Genomic DNA, 24,271 nt, shown 5'->3' on the forward strand with positions numbered 1-24,271 from the left:
GACCTGACGCCAGCGGGGCTTGCAGACGTGTCTCCTCTGCCCCCGCGCCCCCGCCACCTTACATCCTGTGGGAGCACATCTCTGAGATGCTCATCCTGCTGCTTCCTGCTCTGTAGCGTTCTCTTGCACCTTTTCCACTTCCGTATGTCTAAATCCTTTCCTTCCTTCAAAACTGAGGTCAAAAGCTATCTCCCCAATGACATCATCTCTGATTTTTCCAGCTGTAAGTGACATCTCCCAGTTTCTTAATCTCCTTAACATTTTATCTTTCTATTTTATGATGTGGATCAGTTTTTACTTTGTACTATAATATTATATATATATATTTGTGGTGGTTGTACTTTGTACTATAATATTATATATATATATATTTGTGGTGGTTGTACTTTGTACTATAATATTATATATATATATATTTGTGGTGGTTGTACTTTGTACTATAATATTATATATATATATATTTGTGGTGGTTGTACTTTGTACTATAATTATATAAATATATTATATATATATATTTGTGGTTGTTGTTTAGTCGATAAGTCGTGTCCGACTCCTTGAGACCCCGTGGACTGTTAACCTGCCAGGTTCCTCTGTCCATGGGATTCTCCAGGCAAGAGTATCAGAGTGGGTTGCCATTACCTTCTCCAGGGGATCTTCCCAACCCAGGGATTGAACCTGCGTCTCTTGAGTCTCCTGCCTTGCCAGGCAGATTCTTAACCATTGAGCTACCAGGGAAGCCTGTTTCTTTATAACCTGACCAGGCCAGACGCTCCTTTTGTTTTCCCATTGTCTTCTTTACTTCCCACGAGGTCTATGAAAGTACCCTCTACATAATTTGTTAAACAAATAAACACTTTGGTACCATATACATATAAATTTGTTAAACAAATAATTTGGTACCAAATGGTTCATACATTTATATGAACTTGATTATTTGTATTAATATTATTAGCATATATATAACTATAGATTTGGGGGAGTTTCTCAGAAGAAGCAAAATAATAGTCTTTTAGTATTATAAATAATAAGACTTAAATTTTTTCTTTAAAAAATTTCCAACTGACCTAAAAGTGACTTAATAAAATGAAATAAGTAGTAGAGTCTGCAATATGGTTTAGGGAAAATTACATGTTTGATCAACAGCAACTACATCAATTCACTGTGACATGTTATGTTAATGTTCACAAGGGTCACCAATAGCTGGGAGGAAAAAGCTTTTTTTTTTTCCATTTGTTTGACTACAGATGATATTTAGTTAATAATTAGAAGACCAGGAGGGCAGACCATGCTCTACATTGAAAGGAGGATTTAAGACAAAAACGCACCGAGTAACACAGAGCTTTCCAAGCTGTGACAGACATGCGTTATTCACACTGAAACCTCAATGCAGTCAGCGCCTTTTCTGAATAAGCCCCGGTCTGGCTATTTATTAGCATTCAAATTTTAGTCTAATCTGTTTTACCATGAACTTTACATGATTTATTTTCTAAGACACAAACCATTTGGCACTGTAGAAACATTTACTGAAACAAACGAACCTTGACAGGATTAAGGCTGACATCAGTCACCTGCTTCTGACCAAGATGGCTACCTTTTAAAATTCTACCTTCAAGGAAAGAAACACTGAAGTATACCAAAAAAAAGGTAATGTAAACTAAAGATAGGTATAATTTTAAGAAAAATAATTGGGGTAAAGTTGTTTTTAAATAAAATTAAAGCTACAAAGCTTCATTTCCTGACAGTGTGCTAGTTTATAAGGTTTCTTGAGCTTGGCACACAATGTGTGCACAACGGTCCCCAGGTATCTCCATCTGAACGTCCCATAGAAAATGAACATGCTAAAGCCTAAGGTTAGAAAGAATCATGGCAGCCATCTCTGTCTCTCACTCCATAAATAAAATCAACCACCCAGTTCTGTAGATCTTTCTCTCGTACACTGGTTCCCTCCTCTCCAGCACCACTGCCAAAGCCGATGGCTTAGATCAGCCTTTTAACTTCTCTTGCTTGAACAGTTACACAATAGCCTTCTCCCAGATCTCTCTGTCTGAGCTCACTCTCTCTATCCAGCAGACCTCTGAAAGAGTAAATATGCTAAAAAGCAAATCCAATGCCACTGCACACTCAGCACTCTTCAGTGGACACACTAATTTGCACAGCGTCTCAGGCCCTTCGTGGTCTGGCCCTGTTTCTTCTTCAACGATTCACTCATCACGTCTTTCCTGTGTCCACTTCGCACCACGCACTACTCTAGGTATTAGACACACAATAGTAAACAAACAGACAAAGGTCTCTCTTCTCAAACTTTCCTCTCGGCCTGAAGTGTTTCCTGCCTTCAAGAAACAGTAAGCCTCTTGCAGTCTACTAAAGGTGGCTTGTTCTTTCACATAAACTTCTACTCATCATTCAAATTTTAATTCAAATGTAATCTCCTCTCTCAAGACCTCCGGAATCTCCTGTGTACTTTATAAATGCTATTTTATTTATATTTCTATCTTTCCATTTCAAGCTTCATGAGCATAGGAATAATATCTTTTGATACAGTTGGCAAATGCAATCTCTATTAAATGAAATGTGTGGATAAAATGACAAAGGTTTCCTCAATTTTAAATTATTTCTGGTGATCAAATAACTTCTATGTCCCAGAATTATAGGAAAAGTAATAAATAAGAGTTTACACAACCAACTGTTACTCCTGATTATTACACAACAGGTGATTTTCAGAGCCCCATGTGAATATGAGTCTTGGAGATTTTGTCATCTTTCTATTTGACATTTATTTCAGCATAAGTTTATTTCATGAGTAAAATTTTGTCTTCTGCCCTGCGGCATATTCCCATAATTAAAAATGCAAAGTAGTAAATATTTCAACACACACCATACAGCAGCAACCACAGGTTTTATGGGAAAGGATATTACACAACAGAACTTCATTATCTTACAGAGAGAGTTTTAAAATGATACACCTTGTACACTAACCTACTATGGATACATTAAAAAATCTCAAATCTGTATATGACTGTCTACATATAAGTCAACCCTGACAACGTTCTAAGGCTATATTAACAGTCAGGCTCTCACTAGGCATACTCCTTTATTGAGATAAAATGGTATCTGATTTCTCCATTTATTAAATTCAATATATCTAAATTTATTGTCAGGAAATATATTAGAAATATAAGTCAGGAAAATATTAGAAATGCATTCCAAAAGCAGAAATGAAAAGATCTTGTTGACTAACTCTTTCACAATTAAACAGGTTGGAACAGCAGTGGTGATGTGAGGGGCGGCCATCTGTCAGTACATAAAGGAGCTTGTGTTTGCACACAAAGACATTGCTCAACCCACATCTGGTTCCTGCAGCCAAACTCTACCCTCACTGGGCAACTCCCACTGAAATATACGGGCATAAAGAATAGGCAGATGAATTTTTTAAAAGCCAGCTGTTGATTCATGAACACTAGATACATGAGGGAATCAGGAGAGAATTGAGTGCACTCTTCACCTTCATTTCTTTTTAAAAAGAGAACAAGGAGGCCATGACCAAATTCGCACTGGTATTTGCATTGGTATTGCGAACCTTCCTGGTGGCTCAGACAGTAAAGCGTCTGTCTATAATGCAGGAGACCCGGGTTCATTCCCTGGGTTGGGAAGATCCCCTGGAGGAGGAAATGGCAACCCACTCCAGTATTCTTGCCTGGAGAATCCCACGGATGGAGAATCCTGGTAGGCTACAGTCCATGGGGCTGCAAAGAGTCGGACTCGACTGAGTGACTTCACTTCACTTCTAGCTGATCAGATTTCTCATCCTGTATAACCTTAGGAAATTCTCCTGAATTCACATGGTTTTTCTCTCCTGATAAGGTATTCTCCTATCTCTTGCCTTCCCAAACCATAACCTGTAAGGCACAACTCAGTTCCTAGCTCATTTGGGAATCCTTTCTCCTTATTATTTCTGCTTGTTTCCTACTCTAACCTGTTCTATTTAGAAATTTAGCGTATATTTATAAACTTCCCCTAATGTTCTCAGTGTCTCCTAAGCTAAAACTGGGATTACTTTCCCGACGGAGTTATTCATATGGCATGAATTATATAATCAGAAGAAATTCCTATAGGGACTTCCCTGGTCATCCAAGGGTTAAGAATTCACCCTGCAATGTGGGGGATGTGGGTTTGATCTGTGATTGGGGAACTAAGATCCCACACACCGCAGAGCAACTAAACCTGAGCCACAACTGAGCCCACAGGCTCCGGAGCCCACATGCAAAAACTAGGGAGTCTGTGCGCCACAACAAAAGGTCCCACGTGCCGCAGCTGAGACCCAGTGCAGCCAAATGAATAAATATATTTTAAAAAGACATTCCTATAAGACATCAAGTAGTGGGTACAACTGAATCAAAGTTTCTCATAATACTCACTTACTCTGCTCAATATTTGAGGTTTTTGAAAAGGGCTGTACCAACATAGTGGACAGGAATATACACTCTAGATTCAGATTGCATACATTTCATTTCCAACTCTTGTTTACTGGCTACTATGGAAAAGACCCTGATGCTGGGAAAGACTGAAGGCAGGAGGAGAAGGGGATGACAGAGGCTGGATGGCATCACTGACTCAATGGACATAAGCTTGAGCAAGCTCCGAGAGTTGGTGATGGACAGGGAAGCCTGGCGTGCTGCAGCTCATGGGGTCGCAAGGAGTCCGACACAACTAAGCAACTGAACTGAACTGATGCTCTAAGTTAGGCAAAGTACCTAACCTGTAGCTCTTTTCCTGTACTAATGAGAATAATAATAATAGTGCCTAACTGATATGGTTGCTGTGAGGATTACATGGATGACTATATGCAAAGGGCCCAGGATCATGCCTAGTGTGTCTGCAATTAATTTTCACTACTATTATTTTATTTTTTTTATTTTTTATTTTTTAAATTTTCACTACTATTATTTTAAACTGAAATTTTTAAAAAGCATAATAGGTTTCTTCATGAAAATGGAAGAAAATAAGCTAAACTTCTTTTTCTTTCACAGTGAACAATTTCTTCTTTAGACTACCAACAGAAACAGATACTTCAATCCCTGCTCATATGCAAACTTGGTGACTTAATTTTCCTCTTTTGTGAGTCAACAATTCTATTCCTCACTTAAAAAAACAAAACAAAACATATTCAACTACTGGAGTGTTACTGAGCTGAGTCTATGTGCCAGTTACAGTGTAAATGGGTATACAGACACAACTTAATTCTCACAAAAATTCTTCATGTTATTTTACAGAGGAAAACACTGAGGTGAGGTGAAATATAAGATTATACAGTTCTTAAGTGACTAAATCAAGAATGGACTCAGACTCCATCTCCTTTCTGCCAAATATCACACCACTTGCCTACAACAACTTCTCCCCGTAAGTCACCCACGTACACCTTACAGTAGAGCAGAGCACAGAGGCGCTTCCTCAGAGGTCACCCACGCACTCTTGCTGAAGTTCACAGTCCTGCAACTTCCTATTTCTGTTCCTCCAGTCTCATGCCCATGTAACTTCCTTTCTGGTGGTTAAGACATGCGATGCTTAGCGCTGGATTTGGAGCTCCCATGCCTTCCTTCTAATGACTTACAGGTTTTCAAATGACTTTTGTGATGCAGTGCTTGCTCTGACAAATTACCTGACATTCTGAAAGAATAATGTTTTAAATTAAGTATTACTCTGCCCTAACTCATAGAAAAGAATTATGGACTTATCTAAAAACTTTAATAAGCTTATTCTTGGGGACAAAAAAATCAAGAAATAAGACAAGTAAAAGAAATAAAGATTGGAAGGAGGATGGAGGAAAACTTATTGGAAGACAGGTCAAGAAACAGAGGCCAGTGCATTTTTAAAATTTATTTATTTATTTTAATTGGAGGATGAATACTTTGCAACATTGTGATTTTGCCATACATTGTCATGATCTGGCCAACGTGTCATTAGGACTATCTATAGATACTGAAAAATCATCCAGACCTGTGACAGGTATAGGGTCAGGGAGGTGTCAGTGAGCCAGAAGGGAAGGCGTTCTAGGAGCAGCAGTGAGAAACAAGGAAGACGCTCCAGCCCCAGGTCTAGAGACAAGAGAAGCAGGAGGGTGAAGACAGCCACTGTCTGTAAGGGCTGCAGGAGAAGCAAGCCTTTCCTTAGAAGACTGAGGAAGAGACTACGGTAAGGGGTATGGAAATCAACATTCTTTGCCATCATGCAGATAATGGAAACCATGTGCTGCTCATTCCTAAAAGACCTATAAGGCTGACAGAACCTGTCAAGTACACAGAGAAGACGGTTCACGTAGAAGAGGTAAGAATAGTATCTTCCACCTGCCCAGCATCATCCGTTACTGAAAATCAGATATTCTGCATAAATGCTAACATTCTCCAATATTTTAAATGAAAAAAAATACAATGCACTACATGTTAACACAAAACTACCAACCAACTTCCTAAATTGCAATTAAAATACAGAAAAGCACCCACATGGCCTCTCCTGTGGCTCAGTGGTAAAGAAACTGCCTACCAATGCAAGAGACACGGGTTTAAGCCCCGGGTTGGAGAAGGAGATGGCAACCCAATTCAGAATTATTGCCTGGACAATTCCATGGACAAGAGGAGCCTGGTGGGCTACAGTCCATGGGGTCACACAGAGTTGGACATGACTGAGCACCCAACACTCATTTTCACTGGAAGGGCCTAGAAGTTATTGTTTCCAGAAAGCAGGCTACATTCTCAATACTTTTGCTCTATGAAATTTAGAGAAACTACTGGTGGCTCAAACAAAGACTCCGCCGGCAGTGTAGGAGACCTGGATTGGATCCCTGGGTCGGGAAGATCCTCTGGAGGAGGCCACCACAGCCCACTCCAGTATCCTGGCCTGGAGAATCCCCATGGACAGACGGGCCTGGTGGGCTGCAGTCCATGGGGCTGCAAAGAGTCGGACATGACTGAACTTAGCTAAGCGCTGCACCTTACAAAGCAAAACTGGTTACACAAGTACTTTGAAGAACTAAATCAGTAAATTAGAAGCTTTTTAAAAAAATAATTCTATTGTAGTATAGTTAATTTACAATGTTGTGTTAGTAGAACCTTTTAAATCTAGACATTAAATATAATGTGGACCCCAAGTCAAAATGATAACAAAGAATATGGAATGTTTGATGACTCTATGGCTCCTCTCCCCTTTATTTACACCAGTCTGGTCCTTGAGAGCAGGGGCTACCTTCTGAGTGTGATAAAGTTAATTTTACCTTCAACTTCTGCTGCCTACCTGTTGCAGACTGTGCTGAGGACTCCACGTGGATTACAGACACAGGGCAGACAGCGCCCGGAAGTACCATTCAGGTAAAAACCCTCCGTGCAGGTTTCACAGCGAAGACCCTGGTAACCTGGCTGACACTCACACTGCCCTGTGGTCTGGTTGCAGCGATTCACATCCAGGCTTCCGACCACAGAGCAGTTACACACATATTCTGCAAAGAGAAGAGAGAAAAAGATATTATCAATCAAGAGTTAATGTTTTCTTAATAAACTCTTTGACTTTTCTTGGTAAACGTTCATGACAATTTTGTAAGGATGGGGAGAATAAATTCCAGTACAAATTCACTTTCTCTCCTATTTAGTTTGTTTAAATCAGGAATTATGAGCTTCCCTGGTGGCTCTGCAGATGGTGGCTGCAGCCATGAAACTAAAAGATGCTTACTCCTTGGAAGAAAAGTTATGACCAACCTAGATAGCATATTCAAAAGCAGAGACATTACTTTGCCGACTAAGGTCCGTCTAGTCAAGGCTATGGTTTTTCCTGTGGTCATGTATGGATGTGAGAGTTGCACTGTGAAGAAGGCTGAGCGCCAAAGAATTGATGCCTTTGAACTGTGGTGTTGGAGAAGACTCTTGAGAGTCCCTTGGACTGCAAGGAGATCCAACCAGTCCATCCTACAGGAGATCAGCCCTGGGTGTTCTGTGGAAGGAATGATGCTAAAGCTGAAACTCCAGTACTTTGGCCACCTCATGCGAAGAGCTGACTCATTGGAAAAGACTTTGATGCTGGGAGGGATTGGGGGCAGGAGGAGAAGGGGACGACCGAGGATGAGATGGCTGGATGGCATCACCGACTCGATGGATGTGAGTCTGAGTGAACTCCGGGAGTTGGTGATGGACAGGGAGGCCTGGCGTGCTGCGATTCATGGGGTCACAGGGTCAGACACGACTGAGCGACTGAACTGCACTACACTGGTGGCTCAGTGGTAAAGAACCCACCTGCCAGTGCAGGAGACACAGGTTTGATCCCTGGGTCGGGAAGATCTCCTGGAGAAGGAAATGACAACCCACTCCAGTATTTTTGCCTGGAGAATTCCATGGACAGAAGAGCCTGGCAGGCTACAGTCCATGGGGCAGCAGAGAGATGAACACAATCTTGCGACTGAGCACAGCACAAACTGGGAATTATACACAGTAAAGTACATAAACTAATTATAAAACTAACATTCTCAATTTCCTTTTCAATACTCTTCATCTTCTAACCCTCTTACCCTATACTCCGATGTGTGGATGGATCTACATACTATTGGTTTTACTCGATTAGACCTCTCCAAAGGCAGGGCCTATGCTTATCTACATGGAACTGAGAGCACATACTGGAAATGACAACATGTTAAGTAATAAACAGTTCCATTGAACAGCAGCAGAAGCCTATGGCTCAGACGGTTGACTAGTAACTCAAACAGGTCAGACAGGATTATACTACGGCTGGAACCAGGAACAAAACATTCTTCCCAGGCAGAAATTAATGGAGAATTTAAACTTTAATAGGAGAAATGATGAACAATAAGTCCCAGATGAGAATGTCTACAGGGGCATCCTCATCAGTGGGTTAAAATTAAAACACAATTTAAAATCTTTCCCAAATTAAAAGATTTAGAAAATAAACATTGTCTTTAGGTATATTTCAAACAGTTTTTGATTGAAAATATTTAGAACTAGTTGGCTTTAGCTTTTTAATGCAGATTCATTTAAAGGTCAGTTAGGATTTACTTCTGCTCTTACTTATATTCATTGTCTTTGGGATGCTTTTGGTTAACTGTTTCCTGTACAATGTTATGGACCTCCATCCACAGAAACAGTGACAGATTCTATTTTCTTGGGCTCCAAAATCACTGCAAACGGTGATTGCAGACATGAAATTAAAGACATTTGCTTCTTGGAAGGAAAGCTATGACAAACCTAGACAGCATATTAAAAAGCAGAGACATCACTTTGCCGACAAAGGTCCATATAGTCAAAGCTATGCTATGGTTTTTCCAGTAGTCATGTATTGATGTGAGAATTGGACCATAAAGAAGGTTGAGTGCTGAAGAACTGATACTTTCAAATTGCGGTGCTGGAGAAGACTCTAGAGAGTCCCTTGGACTGCAAGGAGATCAAACCAGTCAATCCAAAAGGATATAAACACTGAATATTCACTGGAAGGACTGAAGCTGAAGCTGAAGCTCCAATACTTTGGCCACCTGATGCAAAGAGGTGACTCACTAGAAGAGACTCTGATGCTGGGAAAGATTGAGGGCAGGAGGAGAAGGGGACAACAGAGGATGAGACAGCTGGATGGCACTATCAACTCAATTGACATGAGTCTGAGCAAACTCTAGGAGATGGTGAAGGACAGGGAAGCCTGGTGTGCTACAGTCCGTGGGGTTGCAAAGAGTTGGATGCAACTTCGTGACTGAGCAACAACAAACACTCATTTTATTAAGAAGAAAGTATTTTCAACATAGTTTGACAAAAAATCAACACAGGGCTTTTTAGCATGTACAAAAACATATGGTTAGAATCAACTGCAGATAAAATAAAACCTTGTACATATTTTAAGAATAGCCCCCATTCCAAAGTAGCTATGGACCTGGGTTTAAAAAGCCCAGAGAAACCTATGGCACAAATTATATTTCTGAATAGGTAAGAAACTACATAAAATGACATTATAATTATAGACAAAAGTTTAGCTTGGAAAAAACTAATGTAAGCTGTGATGATTTTTAAAAAGATACTGGGTAAACTGCAAATCTAGAAGTTACAAAAAACAGGTTACTCCTCTGTTCTAGATAAGGAAATTAACCTTCAAAACTCTTTCTGTCATCCCAAGCTGCTCACCCACCCACATCAGAACAAAGGGCTCCACAGAGATATTCTCACCTGGTCCGCCCTGCCCATGTTTCCTCAGTTCCTGACCTTTGGTGTCAGCTCATCTCCCTGCTCTTCACACCTCTTCTAACTTGTAAATATACCAAATGAATGAATACAAAATGGTTTATTTTATGTATATTTTATGCTTCAGTGGGGAATCAGTTACAACCCAGAGGAGAATTCAAATTTCTTCATCCCCAAACTTAGGGCAGCAATAAGCTTCCCATCTCAACTGGGATTCTTATTTTCACTAGGCTATGGAAGCGTGACATTTTTTGCAAAGGTACATGTTTCCACATTATTTCTAGCTTCTGTGTGTGTGTGTGGTTTTTGTAAATAAGGAAGCCATGTTCAGTGGTCTATAAACCTTCTAATAGCGACTTCATGGCAAGATCGTCACTCTACCAAAATGACCAGAATGTTAAAGATCACATTTTCTCCCAAAATCTGGCACATTTCCAACATACATTTAATTCCTCCTGCTGGACCAATTTCATCACAAGTTAAACCAACCAAGTTATGCTGGTGTGGGCAGAAGTAGCTCAAGAAAAATGAACGGACTAAAAAGCTCTATAACAAAGACTGAGAATTTTATCTATTATTTCCTTACTAATGTACTTCCAACTGAAACCTGCATCAGTATTCCCAACAAATGAGATAAAATTTTTAGTAGAGGTGTTTTGCTGCTGCTGCTGCTGCTAAGCCACTTCAGTCGTGTCCGACTTTTTGTGACCCCATGGACTGCAGCCTACCAGGCTCCTCCGTCCACGGGATTTTCCAGGCAAGAGTACCGGAGTGGGTTGCCATTGCCCTCTCCTACTCCACTCCAGTACTCTTGCTTGGAAAACCCCATGGATGGAGGAGCCTGGAAGGCTGCAGTCCATGGGGTCGTTGAGGGTCGGACACGACTGAGCGACTTCACTTTGACTTTTCACTTTCATGCATTGGAGAAGGAAATGGCAACCCACTCCAGTGTTTTTGCCTGGAGAACTCCAGGGATAGGGGAGCCTGGTGGGCTGCCATCTATGGGGTCGCACAGAGTTGGACACGACTGAAGTGACTTAGCAGATAGCAGCAGAGGTGTTCTAGAAGAACCCAATTAATCTAAGAACTTTGAGAATAAAGCTAAGTATCTTTTCAATAAAGTCTTATGGATAAACCTTCAGTTCGCTGGTTATTTATTATTTCTATAGAGCTGACTGGATCTCTTTGTAAGCCCCTGAACAGACTCCTTTCCGTCTCATCTTCGCAACTTTACTCATTCTGTGCTCCATTGAACTCTGTCTCCTGTCCACACATTTAAATGTATCTTTTATTTAAAAAACCAGCTGAAACTTACTCCTCCAAAAACTATAATTCTATCACCCATAGTTTGAATCCATAACATCTACCACCTATAACTCTCATATGACAGTAATTTAAAGAAAAAGTAAATGAAGCAGATATGAGCACGGGCTATAGAAGCAGACAGCTACAGGTTTAAATCCAGCTCTATCACTTACTAGCTTCAAGACCTTAGGCAAGTTAGTTAGCCAAAGTTAGTTATGACCAAGGCTAGTTAGCCAAAGAATTGATGCTTTTGAACTGTGGTGTTGGAGAAGACTCTTGAGAGTCCCTTGGACTGCAAGGAGATCAAACCAGTCAATCCAAAAGGATATAAACACTGAATATTCACTGGAAGGACTGATGCTGAAGCTGAAGCTCCAATATTTCAGCCACCTGATGTAAAGAGCTGACTCATTGAAAAAGACCCTGATGCTCGGAAAGATTGCAGGTAGGAGGAGAAGGGGACAACAGAGGATGAGATGGTTGGATGGCATCACCTACTTAATGGACATCAATTTGAGCAAGCTCTGGGAGTTGGTGATGGATAGGGAAGCCTGGCATGCTGCAGTCCATGGAGTTGCAAAGAGTCGGACACGACTGAGCAACTGAACTGAACTTAGTTAATCTCCTTGTGCCTTCTTTTTCTCATCTGTAAACAGGGCATAATTAAATATTTATAACACTCAGACCCAACACATAAAGTGGAAGTGGTTTGGAGTTCCAAAAGTGAAGTGAAGTGAAGTGAAGTGAAGTGAAGTGAAGTCGCTCAGTCGTGTCCGACTCTTCGTGACCCGTGGACTGTAGCCCACCCAAGCTCCTCCATACATGGGATTCTCCAGGCAAGAATACTGGAGTGGGTTGCCATTTCCTTCTCCAATGGGGTTCCAAAATAGTAACTATAATAGCTGGAAGAAATGGATTACTATTGCTGTTCACTCGATCAGTCGTGTCCAGCTCTTTGCAACCTCATGAACTGTACCACGCCAGGCTTCCCTGCCCTGCACTGCCTCCTGGAGTTAGCTCAAACCCATGTCCATAGAGTCGATGATGCCATCCAACCATCTCATCCTCTGTCCATGTTCACAGACTACAGCTTTGTGACGAGACCTGAAAGCCGAGTTTGGGTTTATTACCATGGCAGTTTTGGACAGTGTCCATGAAGCAGAATTAGTGTCCCGACATTGAGGAGTTCAAGTTGTGAGTCAGCAAGATGGGGAAGAAGATGGTACCCTTCATACCCTGGGCTCTGCACACTATCAATAAAGATGTTTACAGACATGATGGAAACAGAAGGGCACAGCCCATGATGTCAGGGAGAAGTGAAACAGCACCATGATTATAAAACCCTGGTGCTGACCATCCTAACAGTAGCAGAATGAGTGACTGAGTGAAAGTCGCTCAGTCATTTCCAACTCTTTGTGACCCCATGGACTATAAAGGCCATGGAATTCTCCAGGCCAGCATACTGGAGTGGGTGGCCTTTCCCTTCTCCAGGGGATATTCCCAACCCAGGGATCGAACCCAGGTCTCCCACATTGCAGGCGGATTCTTCACCAGCTGAGCCAGAAGGGAAGCCCAACAGTAGTACAGTGAACTGCAAATATTTCAGCAAGAGAGATCACCCTAGTGCCAGGATAAAGTTCTATTGCCATGAAGGCGATACATCAAGACAAAAATACACTATCCCATTAACATTCCTCCCCAAATTTAAAGGGAAGGAAGCTAAAGTGAGGCATACCAACTGCCAAAAAACATGCATCTTTTCTGTTTGGAGCCCAGAATTTGAGGCCCTTTCTCAATGTTTAACCTCAAATGAAATGGCCCAAATTAAATGAATAGTATGAGCAACAGTAACAAATACAAAGGACTACAAATACTCACTAAATTGTGCAGGATAACTTGTTAGCTTGTACGTAAACTCTCTGAGCCCTCACAGTTCTAGACATTCATACAGAACCAGATAGGAGCTAATGCAGAAACAAGGCAATCTACAGGAGACTGGCAATGTGAAAAAAGAAAAGAAAGACACGTCAATTGATAAAAGCAGTGGGAAGGACCTATAGTCAAAGACAAGACATGCAGTGCTGCCTTTTTAGTGAGGTAGACTCTTAGACACCGGAACAGCACAAAGGAGTCTGTGGCATGACTGATGGTGAGTCACTAGTGTGTATGTTACTGGGAAAGGAAAACCACGAAGAGGACTGTAAAAGCTCATCGGAGACAAGTCTGAGTGCAATGCCAGAAGACTCACTGGTCGCCTGAGAGCATGTACGGAGGAGGAGACTCAACATCACTCGAACAGCAGGTTTCCCTGCAATGCCCTGTAATTCTTAGGAAAAGTGTACAGAGATAATATGAGAATAGTAACATATATATTAGCAGGGAGACATTTTCTTTTTGTTGCACTTCTGAATAACAATGAAATATGGTGACTTGAACCCGAAAGAAGAATAGGAAACTCAAATCTGGACTTCAAACTGTTTAAAAATAGAAATAGGAAGAGAGAAGAGACAATAAATGGACATTTTTCTCTGAGACCTTAAACTTATGGTATGCTTTTGATGTAAAAGTACCCAAAGCAATCATTACATTTAAATTAAACATTGCACTTTTTCAAACATCCCTTACCAAGGCCAAGAGATGAAAATTTTAGCACTAAAGAAAAAATTAAAAATGAGTAATTTTGTTTAGAAGTCCCCTCTTTGTGCACAAACACTTGTCCTGGTAAAAGATTATCTTCTTGAACATAATAAAGGCCTTTTCCAGGCTTTTCATACACCTGGTAAGCTTCTCTTTGCAACCAACTTTTAACCAACTCATGTCCTTAGCTCAGTAAAAAGTCCATGATATCTACAGAATTTTAATAATGCTTTGATATTTGCAGCTACGTTAATGGGAGTTTAATGGGAAAAATATTAATTGCAATAATATGGCCTAATTAACGTGTACTTTGCTTCTCTGTGCCTGTTTTTGAAGCCCTTTTTGAGTGCTGCTATTAACTAGGATGGCTGGAGATTAAGGCAGTCTGATACATTAATAATAGTGTTTTAGCCTTTTGCAGTTAAAAAGGAACTATAAAGAAGTGAAAGATTTGAATAAAAAAGTGAAAATATTGTGTCCCCAGTCAATTCATGATGCAAATCTCATAAAGAAATGTTGCTAGCAGCACTGTTGCTGAACTGAAATGTTTATAAAACAAGTTCTGCACTTAAGCACAGATACCGAAAAAATACTTGTAAATACAACTAACACATCGCACTCACAGGAACCCAGTTCAGAAATACACCTGAAATTCTATCTATAGCCTCTTGTAAAACTGTGGAAATATCTTCACCAAACTCAACCTCTAACTCATTCCTTCAACAATGATTTCACTCTTGCTTTTTAAATCTTCAGATACTGAAAGAATATAAAAAATATATCTATTAAGAATACCAGAGAGAAAGAAAGGAAAGTGCTTTGGGATATTTCAAAACTTTTCATTCTTCCCCATATTCAGACGATATACCAAACGTACTATAATACTGACAGCATCTTCCGCTCAATCTCAAAGCAGCAAAAACTAGAAGTATTCAAAACTATTTTAAAAGTATTTAAAACTCAGCACTTAATCTTACAATGAAAATGTAAAACATTAAGAATTCAAGCTTAGTAAGTTTAAAATTATCTGAAAATTTATACCTAAGTTAAAAAAATACACTTTAGTATCTCCTTCAGGAAAATATAATTATTTTGTAAGGCACTATCTGTAGGTCATTTATAATTATGGAGGAATTTAGTGTCTCAGGCTTATTATTAGATGGGAATAAGCTGATTCCAGGACATAAACTACTTGGGGAGCCTTATGAACTGAGGTCACATGACAAGAGGCACGTCAGCAGTCACCATACTGGAGCAACTGTCACCATCTCCTGCTTTGTACCCGAAAGTCAAAGACAAAACACATCTTCCCAACTTCCCAGGGAATAATCTCCTAGCCCTCCATCTTCTCCTTTTCCTTCTTTTTTCTATTAGGTGTATTCTAATGTTTAAAAGTACTTCTATTCTCTACATACACAATGCAATCATAACAACATCTACTGAATGAAATCAAAGAGCAAACTGCACAATAAGAGGCAACAAGCCTGTTAGCATGGCTCAAGTTAAGTAAACAAAAATTTTAAAAGTGACAATATCAATCACTGCGAAGGATGCAGACCAGATGAAACTTTCAAAAATTATTGCTGGGAACACAAAAATAGTACAGAGACCTTGGAAAATAGTTTGATAATTTCTTATAAATTAAATATAGTTTCATCATATGATTCAGCAATTCTACTCCTAGGTATTTATCCGAAAATGAAAACCTATGTTCACACAGAAACTTGTATTAAAATCTTTATGATAGATTAAGGTGGTGCAGTAGTAAAGAATCCACCTGCCAGTGCAGGAGATACAAGAGACAAGGGTTGGATCCTGTGGTCGGGAAGATCCCCTGGAGTAGGAAATGGCAACCCACTCCAGTAATCTTGCCTGGAAAATTCCACGGACAGAGGACCCTGGTGGGCTACAGTCCATGGGGTCACAAAGAGCCAGACACGACTGGGACTAAGCACAATGACATATTCATAATCACCCGAATCTGGAAACAACCCAACGTCCTTCAACTACTGAACTGGATAAACTGTGGTACTTCCTTGTGAGGAATACTACTCAGCAACTGAAAAGAAGGAAGCCTTGACATGCAAGGATATGACGGACTTGAATGCATTATGCTAAATGAAGAAAGTCAGACTCAAAAGCTACATATTTTATGATTCCATTTACAAGATGTTCTGGAAAAGGCAAAACTGCAACAGCAGAGAAAAGATCAGAGGATCTTCAGGAATTAGAGGTAAGAGGAAGGACTACACAAAGGAACAGCTCGAGGGAATTTTGAGGGTGTAATGAAATCGTTTTGTATCTTGAGTTTCGCATTTGTCAAAACTAATAGAACTAAGTACCAAATGAGTAAATTTTATTGGATGTAAATTAAAAAAAAAAATTTTAAGGGCAATGAGACTTTTCTAGACCAGATTCTTCCATTTTGGTAGGGGGAAGCTTTGGTGTGCCACAAGCAGCGATTTTAGCTGAGCTGTGGCACTAAAGTCAACACGGGAACCCAACTAATAGCTCCGTCTTTTTCAAAGCTAATGTTATAATTAAAACAGCAAGAACTGGTTAAAGCTTCAGCTGATTACTACATTAGGAACATTACCGGATTGTGGAACATTTTCTGATTCAAAATGTTGTTTAACTAAAAGAAGGTAGGATTTTCCTTTCCTTCTTTTCTTTTTTCTTTTGGCTTCATCTTAAGTCTTGGATTGTAATCGCTTCTGTGTAGAATGAGGGAGAAGAAGAAAAAATGGAAAGATAAAGATATATAGAATTCCCATCCCCTTTTCATACACAATTGCTTATTTTGCTTTGAAATTCATCATTTAAAACTCTACTCTATTTAAACAAAGACTGGGGAAACAACTTTGAATCTATCCAACAAAAAACTTCACCCTTTTTCACAAACTTATGATAGCATCTACAAAAATAACATCTTTCCTGATTTTTAAACAAAAGAAAAGGAAAAATAATCAGAAACAAGAATAAGAATACTTAATTCAAACCTCACCTGCACATTGAAAGAACAGAAAATAACAATAACTAAAACAAATTACAGTGTATTGACTATAGACCTGATTTCCTAAATGTATAGGAAATCATACAATAACTATGTTATTTCAAAATGTAGTTTTTATTAGGCCCATATTTCATCTTTGTAGGTTTAAAGAAATCTCAGAAAGGCCTCGTTCTCAGGAAAAGGAATTATCAACATACAGCTCTTATTTTTATAAAAGGTCTTACTCTAGCATAACACTGATACTCAAATTACATTTCACATTTATGTTATGCCAGCGTAGGGTCACAAATCTTTGCAAAGCTGGGAAACTTAATATTAAAGTTGATGAGTTTTTGAGTTAAACCAGGCTTTGTAGAAATGTGGAAAGTTTTAAAGCCACCACTTTTAAAGAAAGCTTTACCTTTTAAACTAAAAATATATCCATCAAAATTCCCAATCACAATTCACTATTGCAAAACATTTCTTCCACTTTATGGTAGACATATGAAAAATAAAAGGGTAGCATGACGTAGGTTTTCTAGAAATTTTTCTGTCTCATGCTTTAAGGACCATGTTGTTAGTGCCTGTCGCTGGCTCACTGCCAGTTTTCCACAATTCAAAGACAATTCATCTAATTAATGAGACAAGACAGCAAATTCTGGGAAAGGCTGTAACAACTACCTTCTACTATGAATGGTAACAAAGATGATATTAATATTGCCAGTTACTGAGCGTGGGCTGCATGTATATCAAACATCACATAGGAACTTACACATAGGACTCCCTTGAGTCTTCACAATCCTGTGAGGAAGGTTTTTTGAATGAGGAAATTGAGCCTGAGACAGATGAAACAAATCATTACCGCTAACCAGTACCGGAGAAAAGACTGGAACCCAAACTAAATAACTCCAAAGTACACGTCTTTTCTCTATGAGAAGCTTCTGCTATGAAAATGAGTAGCAGAAACACTAGGCAGATGCGAGACATCTGAAAACCAGAATCTGCTGCTACTTAACCGGCTCTGTGACCTTCAGTAAGTCTAACTGCTCTGCTTCTCAGGGTCTCAATCTATACAGTACGGATAATTCTTGCCATCTGTCTATATGAGATACTTAGGTACACAGGAAAATAATATATGTATGGTCTTTGTGTTTTTACTAAAAAACACTGATGAAGGAAACCAAAAAGACCTAAATAAATGGAGAGACATACCGTAACAATTAGATCTACAGAGTCAATGAAACCTGATCAAAATCTCAGCAGGATTTTTTGGTTGATATGCAAAAGCTGACTCTAAATATGATAAGGTAAAGAAACGTGAATAGCCAAAGACAAAGCTGAGGAGTCTCAATAACTGATTTCAAGACAATCTAAAGCTGCAGTAATAAAGACAATGTGTTATCGGTGAACGAAAAACACAAAGACCAATGGAACAGAACAGACTCCGAGAACAGACCTTCACAAATATCAGCTAATTTTTGACAATGTGCAGAGTCAATTCAATGGAGAAAAAAAATAGTTTTTTCCAACAAATGGGGTTGGAACCATTGGACATTCATATGCAAAAAACTGAACCTTGAGTTAACCTCAGTTCAGTTCAGTTCCGTTCAGTTGCTCAGTCATGTCCGACTCTTTGCGACCCCCTGAACCACAGCACGCCAGGCCTCCCTGTCCATCACCAACTCCCGGAGTTCACTCAGACTCACATCCATCGAGTCCGTGATGCCATCCAGCCATCTCATCCTCAGTCATCCCCTTCTCCTCCTGCCCACAATCCCTCCCAGCATCAGAGTCTTTTCCAATGAGTCAACTCTTCACATGAGGTGGCCAAAGTATTGGAGTTACAGCTTTAGCATCATTCCTTCCAAAGAAATCCCAGGGTTGATCTCCTTCAGAATGGACTGGTTGGATCTCCTTGCAGTCCAAGGGACTCTCAAGAGTCTTCTCCAACACCAAGTTCAAAAGCATCAATTCTTCGGCGCTCAGCCTTCTTCACAGTCCAACTCTCACATCCATACAAGACCACTGGAAAAACCATAGCCTTGACTAGATGGACCTTAGTAGGCAAAGTAATGTCTCTGCTTTCGAATATGCTATCTAGGTTGATCATAACTTTTCTTCCAAGTAGAAAGCGTCTTTTAATTTCATGTCAAATGAGTGTCAAGCAGTAGGGTAGAGTGAAACAATTGCTCCAGCTACAAAAATGACTCTCAGCTGGTGACTTAGAGCACTGCATTTGCTTTGGGCTGGTGAGTCAATATGTTGCTCAAAGTCAAGCATGCATGCTCATGATCTGCTATTGGGATCTGTTTATTTAAGTGCATTCTCATGGCTAAGAGAATACTGCTAATTAGTATTTCCAGTATCTCTCTCAAAGAATTGTACTGATTTAGAAATCAAAGGTCATGGATATGGACTATGCTAAATTGCTACCTAGGCAAAAAATTTTCTTTTTGTGCCACTATTTTTCCATTTGTTTGCATTTTTCAAGGCTTTAAAAAAAATTAATTTTGCCATTTAATAAGAGTCAATTATTTACTTTTTAAAAGTGCATTTTATTTCTTCAGGCCACCATCAAATTCAAAATGCACTGAAAGAATTAACCAAATACTGCCCATATGGCTTGGAAGAATGACTATTCTATCAAACTCTGAATTTTGGTGAGTTTATTATTTACAGCATTTTCACAGCTTCCCTGAGTTTAAGGGAAAATGAGGAGCGAGGAGGAGAGCAAATACAGTAAACAAACTTGAACGCTTAAAATTCGGCTCCAGGCCATAGTCAGAAGAGACCAGTCCACCTGATGAAGGGATCTGGGTTCAGATATTGTAAATCATTGCTTATAAACTATACGATATTAAATTTCACACACTCTTTGTAAAGACTTTTCATAAAACTGGGATAATGATACCTAACTTATAAGAGTGTTTTAAAATAGATCTCCAAAAAAAAATAAAATAAAATAAAACAGATCTCCAGTCCAGGTTCACTGCATGAGGCAGGGCGCTCAGGGCTGGTGCACTGGGATGACCCTGAGGGATGGGATGGGGAGTGAGGTGGGAGGGGGGTTAAGGATGGGGGACACATGTACACCCATGGCTGATTCATGTCAATGTATGGCAAAAACCACTACAATATTGTAAAGTAATTAGCCTCTAATTAAAATAAATGATTAAAAAAATAAAAATAAGAGGAGACAAGGCAAAGAAAATACCTATGACAGGGCCTTCTCTTCCCCATACAATATTTTATTATAAGTAATCTTTTTAGCAAAACAGCATTCTTAGATGTTACTAAAAATTACAAGTATTGAGAACTAAAAGGGATCATCAGCAATCTCAGAAAGCACTCAAATTACCCTAAACAATTTCATTAATACCTTAATTTTGTAGCAACAGAACACAAAAGGTAAGAAACATAAAAGAAATTCAAGTACTGCCAGTGGCTTCTGAGGTTGGGACTAGATTTGTCTGAGTGTCTCTATTTACAGAGCACAGCTGAGCAACTTAAAGGCTAGAACTGTTTGCTCAGTATAATACCTGTAAAATGAGTTCAGAGACGAGCAGTGCAAAGAGAGCAAGAGGAAAGGTCAATTTTAAAATATTATCCTAAGGTACCCAGTGATGTTACCTAGGAACTATTTCCTAATTTTTGAAAAAGGGAAGGTTGGTCTCACATGTTACAGTTTAATATTCACTCTGAGTAAGTTTTAATCATATTATTAAATAGATGGTTTGTGGATTATTAGAAATATTTGATCACAAAATTACACCATACCATCCTGGGAAAGCACTTGGGGTACACAGGGAAGCAAGAGTAGAGAGGAAATGCAACTACAGTTGCCACAGGCTGATAGGAGGTAACAGAAGGAGGAAATATAAGCCAAAAGGGTTCACTGAGGCTCTGAACTCGACTCAGGAGTGTGCGCTTCATCCTTATTTGTGATTCTCCAAATAAGGCCCCAAGCCACCTGCTTCAGAACCCCCTGGGGAGCACTCTCATATTCTGATTCCCTGGGTCCCATCCTAGGCCTCCTGAACAGAAATCTCTATTTCTATCTGGGGGAGGTAGGGACTCAAAGATATGCATTTTTTTACAGGCTTCAAAAACGGTTCTGATGTCCCCAAAAAGTTTGCTGCAGGCAAAAAAGAATATGGAAAATTCTTGAGCAGAGTAATGATATGGCCAGAATCGGGCTTCAGAAGTGGAAACAGCAGGACTGAGAAGGAAATGGCAACCCACTGTAGTGTTCTTGCCTGGAGAACCCCAGGGACAGAGGAGCCTGGTGGGCGGCCGTCTATGGGGTCACACAGAGTGGGACACAACTGAAGCAACTCAGCAGCAGCAGCAGCAGCCCCGGGGGCATAGTGGGCAGGAGTCCGCCTGCCAACGCGGGAGACACGGTTCCGTCCCTGGTCTGGGAGGATCCCACGCGCCACGGGCATCTCAAGTTGTGCACCACAGCTGCTGAGCCTGCACTCCACAGCCCTCGGACCACCACTCACGAGCCCCTGTGTCACCGCTTCCGGAGCCCAGGCACCTAGAGCCCAGGCTCCACACCAAGAGACGCCACTGCGGTGAGAAACGCAAGCACCGCAAGCAAGAGCAGCCCCTGCTCGCCACAACCGGAGAGAGGCCAAGAAGCCAGCTCAACGAGAAACAAACAGAAGTAAAAGACACAGAAATCACGAGAGCAAAAGAGCAACAACAACAGGAACAACAGGGACCATCTCTACTACTAGTCATGATTTGTTTACTCATTTCCTTGCTACAAGCCAGGCCCTGTTCTGTGTACTTTACACACACTGACATGTAAAACTTTCAAGGAGTCAATAAGTAAGCACAGGTAATATAAGGGATAAGATAAGGAAATGGAGGGTCCTCAAGGTCAGATGGCCTTAAGGAGTCCAGCTGGGACTAGATTATCCTTAGCAGCAGTGTGAAGGAAGGATTCCAGACGGGAGAGTTGAGATGATAGATTTACTGATAAATACTGTAACAGTCTAACAGGAAAATCTGAATTCGGGCAGGATCACGAGTAAAAATTGCTTCTGCAAACATACAGATACCTGTATGTACACAGTGAAATTAAGCCTGCTTGCTTTCAGAATCAACAAACATGGCAAGGTGGAAAGTATACCTGTCTGCAGCTGTCTGCTGGGCTAAAAGTTTAAATGGTTTGGAGTTAAGAGCCAAGTGAAAATAGCTGAGCCTTGAGTTATTTCAAAAGACATTTGAAAGAACTTTTTTCTTTTGAAACTGGATGTGGGCTATCTTACTCTGTGTTCCCTACCTAATCCTCTTACTCCTCAAAACATGTTGACAAATTCTTCCCACTCTCCTGCCATACTTCACCATTATCAAACACTTATACAGTATAAACATTGTTCCACACTGCAAGCTGTGAAGCTCTTTGCCTTATCATCATGACTAAGCATTTGGGTAACACTTCAGATTCAAAAATAAGGGCACAAGAGAGAAGAAATTCCTGTTGCAATACCACTACTCACTCCAACTCTTCCTATACACACAGGTAAGTGGAATCCAATTATCTCTCCTCTTGCAAACACACACATAAACACTCACAGAATCCTCAAAAGAAAACTGAAATGGTCAGCAGTCACAATTCTATCAATAAAACAGGGACTGGAAGGCTCCTTTTTCTTTTTTCTTAAATGAGAATTTGGGAGCACCAAGATGTCAAGGACCTTGTTCAACTTTGCAAACAATACAAAACACAACCTTCTAACTTCCTCTAATCATTGCTAAAGCACTGCTGGAAATTAACCATCTCAGAAATTCTCAGGGACCAGTGGTCAATAACAAATCAACAAAGAAATAATTTGGCTTGCTCCTCCACTCCTAAAGTAACAGTCTCAGAGAAGCAAGCAATGTTAGCTAGAATATCTAAGGAAACAGATATCAAAGTGAAATTTACCTTTACACCGATGGACTTGACCTAGTCTTCCTACTTCACTTCTGATCTCACATATCCCATTCACTACTTTCTGCGCCATTAGAAGGTGTCACCATACTATCGGCAGAATTGTAACCTGGTGCAACCGCTATGGAAAACAATACAGACATTCCTCAAAACATTAAAAGTGGCATTATCATATAATCCAGTAATCCCACTTCTGAGTATATGTCCAAAAAAATTGAAAGAAGGGTCTTGAAAAGATATTGTCACACCCCTGTTCACTGTCAGCATTATTCATAATAGCTAAGATGTGGAAGCAACCCGAATGTCCAGCTTCAGGTGTGAATAAACAAAATGTGGAATATACATACCACAAAACAGTATTTGGTCTTAAAAAGTAAGGAAATCCTGTCACATGCTGGAAATGGGTGGAATGGAATCATTATATTAAATGAAATCAGTCACAAAAAGATGACTACTACATGATTCCATTTATAAGAAGTATCTAACGTAGCCAAGTTCAGAGAAACAGAGTCCAGAGAGAGTTACCAGGGGTTTAGAGAGAGGAGGAAGGAAGGAAGAGTTCTATTTAATGAGGAGAGAGTTTCAAATCTGCAAATGATATGTTCTGAAGCTGTTTCACAACAGTGTAAATACACTTAATGGCTAAAGTGGTGAATTTTAAGTGTTTTTTAATAATTAAAAATATAGGTAGGTGGAAGCTATCATCATATAGTATGTGTGTGAACTTCTTAATTTATCAGAGAAGCTAGGAAACATTAAGTGCTGGGACTTAAGGATCTAATTATCCGGTCTACTTCCCTTTTTACAGATAACTGAAGCTAAGAGGAGTAAACTAAATCCACACATAAACCTTGAAGCCAAACAGATTGGATGCAACATTTGCTGTGATACTTGGCTGGGAGCATGTGCGAAAGTGGGGATGAAATGAGACAGCGCCGCACAGTGCCTGACACGCAGCTCCCGTCCCCTTGAGCATCGAATAGTCCATCTAATAGCCAGAGCCCTGTCTGGGATGACAATGGTAAATGGAATGACAATCTGAAAAGAAATAAGTGGATTTTTTAAAAATTTATTTAATTAGGATCTATATATCTAATTTAGGTCAATTCCTAAGAAATACTGTAGTTAAGCTAACTATCCACTGAAATTATTGTTTTATTCATGTTTTCTCACCCAAAA

The 24,271-nt window shown here is 39.9% G+C and overlaps 1 protein-coding gene across 2 annotated transcripts in view; it reads right to left on the reverse strand.

The window, feature by feature from the left end:
- The window catches only part of MEGF9 (multiple EGF like domains 9), an 81,574-nt gene that overhangs the window by 35,123 nt on the left and 22,180 nt on the right, over positions 1–24,271 (reverse strand). For both annotated transcript variants that reach the window (XR_008199823.1, XM_052645062.1), the window contains exon 2: positions 7,285–7,486. Coding sequence is in view for 1 of the 2 variants with exons in the window: in XM_052645062.1 (XP_052501022.1) it covers positions 7,285–7,486 (202 nt within the window). In the remaining variant the exon portion in view is untranslated. The remainder of the gene's footprint in view (positions 1–7,284; positions 7,487–24,271) is intronic.

The sequence above is a fragment of the Budorcas taxicolor genome, chromosome 8 (assembly GCF_023091745.1).
Source record: "Budorcas taxicolor isolate Tak-1 chromosome 8, Takin1.1, whole genome shotgun sequence".
Taxonomy (NCBI): Eukaryota; Metazoa; Chordata; class Mammalia; order Artiodactyla; family Bovidae; genus Budorcas; species Budorcas taxicolor.